This window comes from Falco peregrinus, chromosome 2, assembly GCF_023634155.1.
Source record: "Falco peregrinus isolate bFalPer1 chromosome 2, bFalPer1.pri, whole genome shotgun sequence".
Lineage (NCBI taxonomy): Eukaryota > Metazoa > Chordata > Aves > Falconiformes > Falconidae > Falco > Falco peregrinus.
The window spans coordinates 5,442,193-5,458,279 of record NC_073722.1 but is presented as its reverse complement, the minus strand read 5'-3'; the positions used below and the strand labels follow the sequence as shown (position 1 = coordinate 5,458,279).

The following is a 16,087-nucleotide window of genomic DNA, read 5'->3' as shown; positions in this document are numbered from 1 at the left end:
CATATCAACCAGTAACACCTTACAATCACGGGTACCAGCTCAAGCGCAGGCAGTTCGACACTGGGAGACACTGCTTCTTGAAGCAGGAAAAAGCCAGGGGGAAGCTGAGGCTGAAATAAATTAAAACCAGCAACATGGGACAGTTCTGAAGACCTCTTCGGCTCTGAGGAATTCCTGCATTTCTAAGGACACAAGCATTGCCGGTCTTTTTCCTCAGTTTTCCTGAATGAACTACATTACTGTCAGTAAAACATCCACAGTGACTCTGCAAACATCTGTAAAACCACAAAACAAATCCTTCATATTTACATATTCAGAGGCACGGCCAGAGGCACAGTTGGAGGAACCCAACGAACTGAATCCACATACTACTTCCCAGAAACTGCTCAGCCTAACAAGTCCATGCAGCAAGATACCGTAGGTGTCTTCTAAACAGAGATGACAGCCTCCCCCTGCACATCCTCTACACGGTCCTCACCCGCTGCTTCTCCACAGTAAAAAATGCTCCCATTTGTGCACCCATCACAGGGGTGGCACAGGTGTCAACAGGAGCTAGGGGAGTACTGCACAAAACTACTCTACAGGTGTGGTTCTCCACATCCAGAAACCTCAGTCTCACCATTGGGTCTTCCCAGAGTTGTGGGACTGTATTAACAGTCACTGTAATATCACCCTAAAATTAGCCACCTACGTTACGTTTTGTGTTAGAACAAACCGCATGGACTCCATCTGTTTATCCTCTTCAAGTCATCCATCAAGGAGGACGCTGTATCCTGCCCTGTATCTTCACGGACGAGATGGTTCAACACGTGGTACCACAAGACTGGCAGTGACAACCAAAGCAGTCGCTGCCACTGGGAAGGGGCTGCTCCTGTCCCTCCATCCCACGCTCCCAGCTGCACACTCCTACTACCTCCCTCGCACCAGCTCCGGCACTTTTCTTGATATCTCGGTGAGCTGCTTCAATACATGAAATGGATCAGGAGCTAACACAGTGGAAGGGGAGAGAGAGAGCAAACGCTTTCCTGCCAGTCCAGCCAACCACCTGTCCCTTCGCTGAACTCGGTGCTAGAGCTGGGGCCAACTACAGCCGAGCTGAGAGGAGGAAGGCGGGCGAGAGGAGACGCCACCCCTTTTAGCAGCAAAGACCCGTCAGATCAGCCGAGTGCCTGACTAAAGGATCCCTTGGTCAGCCACCACTGAACAATGTAACAGGTGATGTTCAAACACGACACTGCAGGGCGGGTTGGAGGGGAAGGCAAAAAGGGGGCACGTGGACAGCAATGAAGCACTTGAGTATTTCTTCCCCAGTACCCAGAAACACCTAGAAAAGACAGTCTGCCAAAAGAAACTGTGCCAGTCCCAAGAGATGCTATAGACACTTCCAAAAAAAAAGGTCCACCAAGCACAGACTGAGATGCTATGATGCTTACACACTCCTAGTATGTTAAGAACATCATTCATCAGCAAAAATAACCCCCAGAGCTACACCGCCACCGAATGGCAACAGAATGTCAAATAAAACACATCGGCACACTAAAAGTTTGCAGATGGACATCAGGCATCATGGGTCAGCCTTGGAGTAGAAAGAAAAGAGCCAAGAAACAGACTGCAAATACTTTCAAGCTGTAGCACAGCTGGTATCTATCCTCGCTTTAACAAAACACACCACCATGCAGTATTTCATAGCCATAAGCACCAGGATTTTGTGACTTGCACATTCCAGCTGGAACCCTAATGGTTGGTGCTTTATGCAATCTACTGAAGTCTCATTAGAAGGCAAGAGGCACACTAACAAGCTCCACAATACAAGAGCATGACTTCACCACACTGCCACTGAAAACGGCTACGGAGCCCAGTTCCTGCTTTGCCCTTTCCTAGTACCTTTAGTATCTTTCTCCTTTGAATCACCCAAGCAGTGTGGTTTCAAGCTCTAAAAGTCAAACATGAGTGATACGTTCGTACAGGATCACTCAACCAGAAGTGTACCATGACAGTTTGTGCAAGACGACCTCCACCCAGCTCTGTAGACATCATCTCATTTATATTCTCTGACGATCATATCAGGCTCCAGTCAAAATCTGGCCCTACCCTGAACAAACAAAAAACTACATGGGAATGATCCTGAAATGCCACCAGCACTCCAGAGAGTCACCCTCTAAATATTTTTACTGAAAAGTCAGGAGGCAGCAGACGAGGCAGACGGGAACTATGTTTACCCATACACTGCCACAAAACACACTACTGAAAATGACAAACGATGAGAGAGTTGCATCTTACACAGATACTAACAGAAGTAAAGGCTATTAATTCTCCATCAGAACCAAAACTCATCTCATTACCAACTTTTAGGCTTCAAAAGTCACGCCATAAACATTTCAAATACCATCTCATATAGATATGCAATTCACAAATTTCACACAAGTACGTACTTTTTTCAGTAACAGTGACTTGAACATTCTCAGGATAACCCTTACTTCAAAACTGGATTGCATTAAGGTTACGCAGTCCATTTTGGTTTTACCAGATAATTACACTAAACATGCTGCCGCCAACAGTCAAGAAGCCTAATTGTTTCTAGGGTCATTAACCAGTTTAGTACAATCAATCACCTCTCAAGTAGTTTGAAGCAACAGACGGTCAGCGATGCCAGTGCAACGCTCTCAAGAGCACTAAAAAACATAATAATAAAAAAATAAATCAGTCTCCTCTTGTTCACATCAGAAGTTACGGATGGATTAATGGATTTAGTTCAAACTGCTTGAACAAATGAGGAAATATCAGAAAAATACTTTTCTGGGAAATAAAAAGGAAGAAAAGATAAAAAAATATTAAGTTTGGGGAAAAACTCTTGAAGAAACTCATTACATGTTTCACTTCTGTGTGCTGGCAACTGTAAGTATACAGAAACCACTGAATAATTATTTTTTAAAACTACTTACCATATATGTAATCAAAGGCAGCTGGGAAAAACTTACAGAAACAAAGCGTCACTGAAAAAATTATTTTAAATTCTGGTTGAGACGCTACTTAATTGAAGGGCAATTAAACAGAATTCTGCCCCAAAAACTGCAGTGGAACAGGTTCCCTTTCTTTCAGAAAATATGACAGGTGTATGTATTCTGTGGAAACTGAACACGAGAAGAGGACATTTTTCTGGGTTTATCTTCAAGCATCTTTTGAACCCCATGACTGTTAATTCAAATGCTGAAACCAGTGCTACATCTCTTTTTGCCTATTCAATGGTCTGTGCACTTGGCACTTCTCTTGCTTTTATTACACAATATAGAACCTGAACCTGCCTGTATGACAGCAGATTCATCTGAACTTTTAAAACTCTTCAGTAATATACATCAAACACTTTTTTTTAAAAAAAAAAAAAGAGGGGGGGGGCTTTTTTTAAAAAAAAAAAAGAGGGGGGGGGGGTGGAGAAAAACCCAAACCCACAGGTTTTAATAACTGCAATTTAGGCTCTTCATCTAGTATGTCAGAAGATACCGTATCTTAAAAAAGTTACTAACACAGTACACCAGAAGTAAAATGCTTACAAATATACCTCCACCACTGGATAAACTTTTTCTTAGAACCAACTGCACACATTTCAAATATTTACTGGCCAAATAAAACCCACCAGCAGCCACTTGGTCTCATTTTCACGATGAGCGATTCAGGAATACGCGGCTTAATCTTATCAAGACGACAAACACCCCAGTCTTCATTTTGACTTCACTAACTGTCATACATGCAGCACTGCAGTTTTTACCAAAAGTTTTAATCTAACCACTAAGGGGGTCATAAAGACAGCTTTTGCAAGAATCTGCATTTATGTGACTATCCCCTAATTTCACCGTGTGGCGTCAAACTACTGTATGTTATCTGTATTTGCCTTACTCATTCAGCTATGGCTGTGCAATGGCTAAGCAGGAATTGGACTATTTTTTCTGTAAACAAGAATACGTAAGTACCTGTAACACTCCTGATTTCTAAAGCCTGTGAGGACATTTAAGAGCTAAACCCTGCCCTCGAGTGTACCTGTGGATGGCGGTGCCCTGGGAACCCTCCACATCCATCGACAGCCCCCTTACTCCATCTTCTGAGCGTACGTACCCCCTACTCGGTCATGCACCTTCAGGGTGGGTTAGAGGACAAGCAGACATGACGACAGATGAGAGGGCATCCTCCCCTGAACAGCACCTGCCCTCAGCCTGCCCAGCCAACAGGTGGTCTGTCCCTCGTTTTGTTAATTTACCTTGCAGGGCCATGCAGAAAACAGTATGATGGTGTTTCTATGACAAAATAAGCAAAAGACACAAAAGGAAGCATATTCTCAACGGTTTTGCATGGGGGCTCTCTTGCTACCTCGTTCCCTAAAACCAGCTACATCTGAGAGCTGGGAGGCATTTCTGTGTTGCCAAGCATTAGTATTTGGCAAACCAATTAAGGTCTGTGCAACAGATCAAAAGTAATGCAAAAAGATTCTGTTTTCAGAAGGATGTGGGTAGAAGCGATATATTCAAATGTTTAGGGCCAGGTTTAAAAAAAAACCACAGCAACAAACAAAAACCCAAGTCAATTCTCACCTGGTGCTAAGATTTGAAACAGGATGGATGCCCTGTCAACAGCTCCAGCCATGTCCGTGGGACACTGACATGGGAGAGGATACCTTCTGAGTCCCGAATAACTTACACATGCGCAAAAAACTAAGCAGCAGGTCCTGAACCTTCATACCAAAACACTTTTGGACATGTGCTCAAATTTTTCTTTGAGAATCACAGCTAAGTTTTCGTCCATTCGCGTGAACAGCCACCAGATTTCTATCTTGACTAAGCTGGTATGCTTTAGAAGTCTGCATGTGCTTCAATACAGTCTTTTAAAAACATTGACAGCATAACCATTTGCATATTGTGTGTGATACAAGGAAAAATCATAACATTAACAACCACTCCTGAAAGGAACTTTTCTAAGAAGAAATTTTCCTGGACAACCATTACCCTGTTTTACATTTTCTTCAGGTATTTTTTGGAAGAGTAGCCAGGCACTGAGCAGGAAAGTATTTCAGACATCCACAGGGCTGACCAAAGCTCACGCTGCTGAATCCTGAGTGACAGGCTGGAGCCTTGTCACCTCATTAACGAGGGGACGAGAATGGCTTGGGATTCCTTGGACACCTTGGTTTACGCTCACCAAGAAATAAAGCTGCTTGAGAAATTATGGAAATACATAAATGCCAACCATTCCTCGGGGAGGGAAACTGTGAAGGGAACCAGCTGTGCTATTCGACATTTTCTGAAGTGTACGGATCAGCGTTCCCTTTCCATTCCCCTTGCTCTTCCCCCTCGCCAGCACTGTAGCCTCTTGGAGGCAAACACCTCCGGAGAGTTTATAAAAGCTTTTCCAAAAAATCTGTGTTCTTCCTACGTTTTCCAAGACATAAATCGGAAGTTGTCGATCAACAACAACAACAACCACCACCTAGACGTGTTTTTTTGTTTTGCTTTAAACAACAACACTCTAAGAAAGCGCCTTCTGTTCCTTGTTTGTCTGAAATACACCTCTTCAAGGGAAAAAACTCCACAGAAATCCCCAGGGCTTGTCCAAAAGGGCACTTCACTGAAGTCCCTGTACAACACACATCAGATGTGGCAATGCTGACCACGTAAGACTTATCGTCCTGGTTTTCAGCTGCGTGAATCATACGATTCCAATCCTCCAGCACACGAGACCTCAACTTGTTCCCAGTTTCACTAACGACACAATTATGAATAAACCAAGGTGAACGGGGTGAGTGTAAAAAAGTCCAAACTCTCGGGGCCGTGACATAAAGCAGACCACACACTTCGAACGAGCCATCCCTCAGGACAAGAGGCAGGGGGGGACAACGGGGTGGATGACAAAAGGACATGAATCACGGAAACTTGTTTACAGTATTACTTTGATCTGAAACATAAGAAGATAGTAATTTGCCTTCTAAAATAAGAACTTCCTTTAAAAGTAAAAATGAGGATGTGCTAATCAAATGTTATTTAGTATAATTAATTCATAAGAATAGCAGCTACCACAAGAATCTCTCTGAATTGTTCTTTCCTTAGGTTTCTAAATCAAATTTTCTGCAGCCATTTTATTTCTTTTCTCAAAAGCATCTTACAAAACCTTTTACTGAAGTCAGAAAAACACCATGAGTTATCTGGAGGTGTGTATTTTCTTTGTTAATTTCTTTTTTAAAGTGTCCTCATGTTGTCCAAGATTTATTGCCATCTGCCATGCCAACGGGACCTGCCAGGCATACCACAAGATTTCACAGGGACTGCCACAGAGCAGCATTCACCCGGTCAGAGTTCAGCATCGTGCGGATTTGTATCAAATGACGCATTTACAACAAAGATGCTAAGGATGGGAACCACGTAATGCCATAGCAACTTGCCTCACCGATGCTTCCAATACTGATTTCTCTACTTCTCAGAACTAGAGTTCTTCCCGGAAAAATAAAAAAAATTAAAAAAAAAAAGGAAAAAAAAAAAAGGAAAAAAAAACCCCAACCAGCACAATAACAAAACCAAAGAGCTGTCGGATAACGAGAGCAGGAGAGCAGGGAACAAGGGAGCAGCGCAGGCGTGGTGGCTGTCCTGTGCCACCTCCAGCTGTCCCACACCTACAAACTGCTCTTTTTAAACATTGGGATTTTCTGCAGATGCCCGGAGAGCGCCAAGCTGACGGGCACCAGAGGAGCTCCCCAGCAGCTGACTTTTGGCAGCAGAGGGCAGAAGCCACGTCAGTCATTTATAACTCAGGTTTTCCTTTACCTGTGGCTACGATTCACTCCAGAGGAAAAAGGGCAGGAAAATAGTGGGGCTCCAGACAGGTAAGTGCCAAAGGAAAGGGGAAAGATAGTACTGAAGAGGCAGAGAAGAAAAAGTAGAGACAAAATGGAGAGCCAGAAAGAAATGACAGCAAAAATAAAGCTGTAGCGCAAAACAGAGAAACTTGAAAGGGAAAGAGTAAGACAGTACCACCAACACCAGAAAGATCTGCAAACAAAATTCGCTACTAGGAAAGCAGCACAAGAAGTCAATTCAACAACTTCTAGCATCGATCAGGCTTAAGAGGAAGAGAAAACGCACGTTACATGGACTCAAGAACATAAAACTGGTACCAGTTTTCCCAGCAGAATAATAAAAAAAATGGGAGGGGTGGAGGGGCTGGGGGTGTGATTCTGGGGGAGCCTGCGATGAAAAAGACAACAGTGGTGAATACCATCGCCACTCAGGGCAGCGTGGCCCAGCCAGGTGAGCACGGAACAACACGCACCCCTACCGGCATTTTTCACCACCCACAGCAGAGTGCTGAACGAGGCAAGACCCCGACCGCCGTGGGAGTGCCTGGAGACCCAGCTTCAGCCTTGTAACGTCATCGACCGGACATCATCTCCCTTGGCAGCAAATTGCCAGCATATTTTCAAGGCTACTTCTAGGGGTGAGATGACGTGTCTGATAGACTAACGAAACTTATTTCTCGTCAGAATTCCCACATTTCCCAAATACAAAAGGCTAGATCAATCAGAATATGTTACTGCATGCTTTCCAGCACAGACTTGACCCTGCGCACCAAGCAACGGGTACGTGTGAAAAACGAACCACTTACCTATATGGTAAATTAAAGCTTTGCTTTAGGCATCAACATTTGAAAAGCCCACATGCAATAATTTACTGCGTTGTATTGGCAATAAACACATTAATACGCGCACAGCGTCAACTACCCTTCCCTTTAAACCAGTACCTAAGAAAGAGAGAAATGCAAACGTGCAGGGCCAAGTCTGAGAGCTTCCTATAGCTTTTCCGCAGAATGCTAGCTGGCCTAATAAAGAATTATTATAATAATCCTTTATTATATTACTTGTTATATTTACATTAAATAACAAAGTATACTGTGCCACACGTATCTCCAGCCCATTGTACATACACTACTTCTACCACGGAGTCACAAAATAGAACAGGGTCAGACTGAAGCCCAACTTGGCAACACTGTTATTTGGGAACAGTCTGTCACAGTATTTCTTTGGAATTGTTGGAAACACTTTTTTGCAAATGGTGAATGTCCAAAGCAGAAAGTCATAAGTAATATTAAGAACATTTGGTCTGTCTCCTCGCTTCCTTCTCTTTGTCCTCTGCCTTCAGTCCCATCTGTGCACCTATCACTCCGAGGACAGGTGCAAAACTGACTAAGAATCACAGTAAGACATTTCACCTGCTCTTCATGCCAAGTGCCTGCAGGCAGACCACTGCCCGGACAAGGCGCACACGCTGTACATAAACAAATTTTCTCAAACCAGGAATCTGTGTTGAGATGATCTATCTGACACACAGCAGCACAGCCACTCCTTGTACCTGTTTGGAAGGAAACAGCTCGCAGGCATTTCAAAAACCTGCCGCTACCTCGGCAAAACCTCCGTACTGAGGTTTTTATACTTCCAAAATATTCTGAGGTTTGCAAAAAAGGCATTTTGTTCTTGGGACAAAGAACAGCCTGCGTTTGAACCAGCAGCTTGCCCTGGGCTCCCTGCGAGGCTGCCTGCCGGAGAGCGGGCACCGGGCACCGCGGCCGAGCTCGGCTCACGGATGCTCAGGCTGCACTAGCCACCCAACCCACCGGCTGTGCTCCCAGCTCGGGGGGCTCTTCCCCGCTCAGATCAGGCATCAGGGGGCAACCGCTTCTGCTGGAATCCACAGGTTTTGTCTCGTCTGTATTTTATCCGCCCTTAGTCAAGTTACAAAGAAAAGTATTACACCATGCGATGTTTCAAGCCAAACAGGTGTTTTGACAGTACTTTGTTACCAACTCTGCTTCTCAAACAGATTTACACCTCTGTTCCAAAGAGTACTTGTACACTAAGAGTACTCTCTCCATCAGTACTTATCCCCACTGGGAAAAACCCATTTTCTTTCTACCTTTCTGCAACACATTTACCACTGCCCTGTCAAGCAGTCAAGTGCCATTACACCCACGTGAGAGCTGTGCAAACAGCTTCAGGCACCTCGAAGCACCTAAGCAAACCCTGGTGCGTCTGACAAGCTCTTGTACCGCTGCAGGTTGAACGCGGAGACGCCAACCGCCGCTCGCCCCGGGCCACCGTGCCGGTACCGGTGCGGTCGGCTGCCCCCGGCCGCAACAGCCGCGGGCAGACGGACAAGGCGGTGTTCAAACATACACCCGCCTGTTTAGGTACCAGCGTCCGCATGTGTACGTGCGCGGAGCTCCCCGCCGCTGCTCCAGCAGGGCGGGACGGCGGCCGGGGGGAGCCCCGCGGCCCCGGGACACTCACTGTGCGGGTCGCTCTTCTCCCGGACGCCGTCCACCCTGCCGTCGGGGTTGATGCGCAGGAAGAAGCCGCCGTTCTTGCAGTAGAGCCGCTTGGGGTCCTTGAAGTGCCCGGGGGGGAAGGCGCCGCTGCCCCCGTCGTCGGGCAGCGCCGGCAGCGTGGTGATGCTCCCCGCCGCCGCCATGCGCCGGGCCCCGGCGGCGGCGCCCCGCCGCCCCGGGCCCCCGCCGCCCCCCGCCGCCAGCCCCGGGCGGCCTCGCCCCCTGCCGCGGCCGTCCAGCCTCGCCTCGCCGCCGCCCGCCCCGAGCCCTGCGCGGCCCCGCTGCCCTGCGCGGCCGAGGGTCCGGTCCCGTCCCGTCCGCGGGAGCTGCGCAACGGCGCTGCCGGCCGGCGGGCGGAGGGCGGGCAGCGAGAGCCGCGCACGCCGGGACGGGCTCCCCCCGGCACCGGGCTGCGGCCGCCCCGCCCCCGCCCGCCCCCGCTCCGCGCCGGGGGCCGCTCCCTGCCGCCGCGGCCGCCGGGGGGGCGGCTCTGGCTTCCCGCCGCGGCCCGGGCGGCGGAGCGGGGCCGGCGGGCAGCGGGGGCGGCCGAGCGCCGTGCAGCGCGGGGCGGCAGCGGGCCCCGGCCCCAGGGCCGGGCCGGGGCAGCCCGGACGGCGGGGTCCGTTCGCCGGAGCGCCTGAGCTCCCGCCGCCGGGCGTTCCGGCAGCGCTGGCGGCGCGGGGCGAGCTGCCGGCTTCAGGCTCGCACGTCTCCTCTGGCCTCACCAGTAAAGTAACTGCGGAGTTACTTTAAACCGGAGGAAGTTGGGGGCCTCGGTGTCCCATTGAATTGTTTAAATCGCAACGGAATGAAACGGGTGATGACCTGTTAAAATCCACGTGGCAGCCACTTAACTTCTGCCCGTTTACCGGCGAGAAGCCGGCTCTGCTCCCGGCGAACGGATCAGCTGGTATCTACAAAAGGCAATGCCTGAAAATTCTGGCACCGGCCTTCTAACAACACTACTAGTATTTCCAAAACAAATGCATACATGGTTGATAAAGCGCACTGACCGATCAAATACACCCTGTGCGTGAGGCCGACTACAGAACAGGATGGAGGGGATTGTGGCCAAATCCACGCTTTGTGCCCCAGATCGCCCCTCTAGCAGCAGGCTGTGCATGCCTGTACCTCCCATTCTGCGGCTCGAAAGGCAGCACAAGCAGCCCTGGACAATCCCAACTGGGACAGCGAACGCTGGTCTTTCCATTTCACAGAGACAAGGGTACAGCAACCTGCACGAAGAAGTAAATGCCGAAGCAAGACACACTGTCCAGCACGTGCAATTTGTAATACTGGTTTTGGTAGCACCCACGTAAAGGAATTTTGTTGCCGATCAACTTCCCTTCCCAACTCTGACCCCTCACAACCCATAAACTGTAATTCTGTACCAGAATTGGTGACAATTACGCTGCTTCCCACACCCTCGCTCCAGAGGTTTAAGCATGATGAATGGAGCAGGCAGAGCCCGGCACGGCCTGGCCCAGGGCAGGCGCAGGTTCACCCCCGTGCCAGCCAGCCACCCCCCCATAGCACCCTGGGCACGGCCAAGCCTCACGCACCTGCCACCATTCTCCATGCATGGGGACTTCAGCCCCACCGCTCATGAGCATCCCCTCCTTCACCTCACATTTTCCAGCTTCCTGCTGCTCGTCCACTTATAACGCTTTCTGCTCTTTCTCCTGGAAATCCCACTGTTCTCATTGTACCTGAGAGTTTTGGACAGTCACAGCCAATGGCAAAGACCTTCCCCATCTTCTCTTGCTCTTCTGCAACAGCAGCTGCGTTCAGGGCTTTTCCTGTCCTTGCACTATAAAGTCTTCCAAAGTCCTTCCCTCTTTCTTGGAAGGTAGATGAAGGAATGACGAAGGTAGATTCAGGTAGATAAAGGCAAGGGATGAAATCATCGTTCTTAAACCTGTAAGAAGTTGTGGGTTTTTTAGAAAAACAAAACCCGAAAAATCCCCAAAACTCCCCAAAATTTTCTAAAGCCTAAACATCCGTAGTTTCCCTCAACCGTTTCTACCTCTGCCTTCCCCTGCACACACAGCAGGCCTTTCATGGCTCTTGCATATCAAACCCTGAGCACTGCCCTCAGAAATCATGTTTCAGCATCTCACAGGTCAGCCCTCCGTCTTCGGGGGTGTACCCCAGGAGCACCCCACACAAGCACAGCCTTGGCTGGCTGGAAGCCCTGTCACCAAGCTGCCTGCGGCTTAAACCCTTATTTCTTAGGACAGGACCTATCAAGGAGTCTTCTTAGGAGTCTCCTAGGCCCTGGCCCCTATGATGAGGCCCAACTCAGTGGTGGCAGGGTGAGTAAGGTTATCAGTTCAAATTCCTTAGCAAATGATACTCGTAAAAAAATTCAATTTAAATTAGCTACCAGTAAAACTGTGGGGCTTGAGAGCTCCTTAGACACTTGTCATGGGGGCTTGTGTCCCTGGGGCCTAGAAATAGAAGACAACAGAGCTAAAATGGAAGGTCACATTCCCTAACGTATCTGCCCTCATCTCAAGATCTGCCAACTTTATTTTTTTAAAACATATTTTCCTTCTCTTCTTCAAATGGAAAACATACCAATTTTATTTTCTCCATTCTACTTTCTTCTGCACGCCAACCTTTTAATAGGGTCATTAATATTCCCCTTGACATCGACTAAAGCAATTTTGGCAGTAGCGTTTTCCTTTCTTGTAGCCTTTACCATGTTACCTCTACCACCACCCTTCCTGAACTCAGACCTTGCACACAATTATACCCATACAGCTACTTCCCCTCCACCCAAACCAGTAACTATCCCTGCTTCCAACCCCCTTCATAGCCTTCTCTTGGCCTGCGTAAAACACGCTCCATGGTAAAATGCCTTAAACTCTGCATTCCTTCTACTTAAAAAATGAATCTCAGAGACCTATTCTCTAACCTGTTCCATTTATCTAAATTACCTACATTTTTGTGCTCGTCTTGCATTGTTTTGTAACCAGCTACATGTTTTTAATAGAATCACAGAATCATAGATTATATATTTTATATATATATATATATATATATAGAGAGAGAGAGAGAGAGAGAGAGTAATCTCAAGTTGGAAAGGGACTCATGGGGATCACTGAGTCCAACTCCCTGCTCCTTGAAGGAACAGTTTACCTCTTAGGGAGAAAAATGTGCTTTATCCAGTGTTGCTCTCATATTAAGGGGTAATGCTGAACACAAGGCAATTCATAAACAAGGCGAAACACTCCATTACGATGGTAGATAACTGTGGACCATCTGTATATCCAAACATCGCCTTTATTCAATATATAATGCTTAAATTTCTAGAGACTCTCAGTAGCGTTGTTCTCAGAACACCTGGGCAGGGGGTGGACCACCAAAAACCACAACCAAACCTAAATTACATTGTTAGGCTGGTTACAGAAAAACCGTAAAAAACGCCAAGAGTACTTTTTGTGATATTTCAAATGAGGACAACAAACTCCATCAGCTCTATCAGTTTTTAATTTTTACTCCAAAGCACAAGAATCCAGCCTACAACTTTCCCAGACTTTCCAGCAGTTACTACTACAAATCCTGCCATGTGCCATGTGAAGTTAAGAAAATTTCAATCACTTTCCATGAAAGCTGCTTTTAGAGGTGTTTCAGCCATATGACCTCAACAGTTTGCTAGAACTATGTCTCCACAGGGTGTTTGGTCACACAGGTATCATGAAGATGGTGTTTGAAAAGTGTGATACATTAATCTGCAGAACACCTGATTTACTATCAAATTAAAACTAAACAAAACCCCCCAAAAAACTCACTTCTGAGGGCTTTTTTTTTTTGTTTAATATGTTTGTTTTTTGTTTAATAACTACAGGAAAAGCCAAGACACACAGGCACACCTCAGCTCGTCCATCTGCCCACCATTAAGACCTACCGGTAAGAGGTTTGTATCGATACAGCAGCATCTCCTGCTGCCGTTGGAAATGTAACAACAGCCCCAGGCTTCCAGTCCATCACAGCACTTCTTGATTCCCTGGGTTTCTTGGCTGCCAAATCCTTCTCTCTTTGGTGTATATTCAAGTAACGATTAGCCAAAAAGAGATGGATAAGCTGCGTCTCTTTTGACGTTTTTCCTGTGTTGTCTCGCGCTCAGCTAGCAGTGGAAAAAACATTCCTCTCGCTCCACCAGCACGTATTGATGCTGAATGCCTCCCACCAGAATTCTCAGACGTTCGCTTGTCACAAAGGCAACATCCTCCGCAGAGTTCAACACTCGGGGCCAAATCTTCCATAAGCATCTTTGGCTCCAGCCTTAGGCAAGCCCACAGGCTGGCCCCCGGTTTACAGGAACACAGGAGCTGCCAGACAGCCGGTAACACCCCACCGAGGGAGCGCCAGGTCTCTGCCGGAGCAGGGAACGGCTTCCATCTCAGCTGGCCTTGCACAGTGCCTCCGTTAGGGTAAGCCTCATGCTCTCCCCCAAGCACCAGTAGGTATCACTTCTACCACACGCTCTCTCCTGAATCTCAAGCATGCGGTGATAAGCCTTCTATACAGGCAAGATTTAGCCCCGCTCCTCTGACGGTGGGCTGCCGTTTTTCTAATGCAGTCTTCCCTGGTTAATCCTTAGCGTTAAGGCAGGCTATTTTGTCCTCCAAATAGCCCTGAGGGAAGAGGGGCTTGCAAAGTGAGAGGAAGGTAATTTTGTGAAGAACACAGTTGTACTAGGATCGGAAAGGGGAAAGCGCATTCTCTCTCTCTCTCCCTCTGTCTTCTCACTTTCTGGATATTGGAATTCTCTGCTCCAGGTGTCTCCTCCAGCTTAGAAAAATAAATCACAAAATTTGCACGATGTAGATGACTTGAAGAAATTCACCTCAGTGCTCCTTCCAAGTGCAAGAGAACCTTGACGTAAGAGAAGAGCTTTTGTGCAGGCAGGCATCTGGATAGATGAAGTACGGCAAGTGTCTTAATCTTTTAGTGAACTATTTCTGTTTGAGATAACACACTTCTGGGAAAAAATTACTGCATAACTTTAAATATATTTCTTTCCTTCAAACTCTGAGCATGAATTTAAAAATTCAGTAGTAATTTATTCCCTGGAATTCTTAGGTTTTTCACCATCAACAGCTGGTATTTATATTCTGGGTCAATATTCATATGCTCACTCAGGAGCTTAAACGTGTGCTTCAGCTGCTTTGTACAATGGAGCATACGGACACAAATCCATCTAGAACAGACAGACTTTTTCTTCTATATATTAGTTACTATAGAAAGCGGTCTCATTTTTTGCTTACCTTCTTTTGTAAATGCAGCTTATGAGGAAAAACTTACGTATTTTAAGTATATATGCATATTATTAAGTGCCTGAGAAAGTCTTCCTGTAGGGACACTTCTTTAAAAAAAAAAATCTGTAACAGAAGTTAAGCTTTCCATTTACCTTTCTGATGACTTTTTGACACTTCATCAAGGCTTCTTTTTTTTACCAAAAGCTTATTTCTTCCCTCTTCATCTTTTTTTCTGGTACAAACAGTAGAAAGAAATCGCATCAACAATAGAAAAAAATCTTCTCCGTATTATAAACCTCTTATAGTCTCCATTCAGTTCAGGAGAGTATTTTATTCCTGTAAAGCACCAGTGGACACTTGTTTATGCCTTTCTAAAGTAAAATTTTCTGAATATATGCTTAATCTGAGTATGACCACAGACGGCCAAAACTTTTGTTTGGGGTTGTCTTTACAAATGGTTGATGTTGGAAACATAGCAGCCCAGGATGGCTGAAGATAAGAGAACTAACAATCCAGTGAGGTTTAAACTGGAAGCAAATCAAATTTGGTATGGTCCAAAATGATTGCATTTGGAAAAAGAACTGAAATGTCTAGAAGCAGGGACAGCTGTTGCAGATATAAGAGATACAGTAGTGACCTCAGCTTATGAGAAACAAGAAACAGTGTTCTAAGTACAAATAGTTACGGAGGTTAGAGTTCAGAATTAGCAAAATCACCACTCTTCCTTCTGTCTAATGTACATAAAAAAACATATATACACACTCCCTCACTGTATATACATTATATAGAATAATACATATAAATCAGCAAAATAACTTAAGGCTAAGAAAATAAACAATGTCAATACAAAGATTGGTAATATTTATGAGAGAAAAAGACAATTTATAAAAATACTCCGAAATCAAACATCATGAACTCAAAGAACTTGACTTAATACTGGATTTCAAAGAAATCCAAATTTATTGAGAGATTCCTTAGTGGGAACAATCATAAAACCACATCTCTTTCTCACAGCGTTGCATTATAACCATAAGACAATGATTTAGGTATTTATCCCTCCTGATCCCATGCCACTGAAAGCTGAAAAGGTCAGTGGTCCAGCTGTCCTTCCTACCTCCACGACAACATGGGCTACGCATCCAGGCAGTGTAAAGATCTTTACGTGAAGTCAGTCAGTAGTCCTGTCAGTTGTCCCAAAGTAACTCATCCCCTACTTATGACTCAAGACATCTTTCAGTTGCATTATATCACTACAGGGTAAAGCAGTTGCTCTTGCATTAGAAATGCTTGGACACAGGTTAAGAGATTATAGGGACATATCTTTTTCCCTGTAACGGGGGCGGGGGGGCGGGGAGGGGGAATATATCAGTGCTTGTGAGGCAAAGAGAAAAATGCAGCCAGTGTCTGCCTGTGTTGCTGTTGTCATTTTAAGAAACCCATTAACCCATCTGAACATGTAAACATTT

The 16,087-nt window shown here is 46.2% G+C and overlaps 1 protein-coding gene across 3 annotated transcripts in view; it reads right to left on the bottom strand.

Annotated features, from left to right (window-relative positions):
* Positions 1 to 14,817, bottom strand: part of FGF2 (fibroblast growth factor 2) — a 34,926-nt gene extending 20,109 nt beyond the window's left edge. Inside the window, exons 1-3 of one of the 3 annotated variants that reach the window (XM_055797731.1) lie at positions 14,774 to 14,817; positions 13,268 to 14,154; positions 11,064 to 11,272 (exon numbers count right to left, since the gene is read on the bottom strand). In XM_055797731.1, the coding sequence (XP_055653706.1) occupies positions 11,064 to 11,272; positions 13,268 to 13,347 (289 nt within the window). In that variant the 5' untranslated portion in view covers positions 13,348 to 14,154; positions 14,774 to 14,817. Of the gene's footprint in view, positions 1 to 9,316; positions 9,780 to 11,063; positions 11,273 to 13,267 lie in introns of those variants that run through there. The other 2 variants (XM_055797730.1, XM_055797732.1) reach the window with 2 other exon arrangements.
* Positions 14,818 to 16,087: the final 1,270 nt, after the last annotated feature.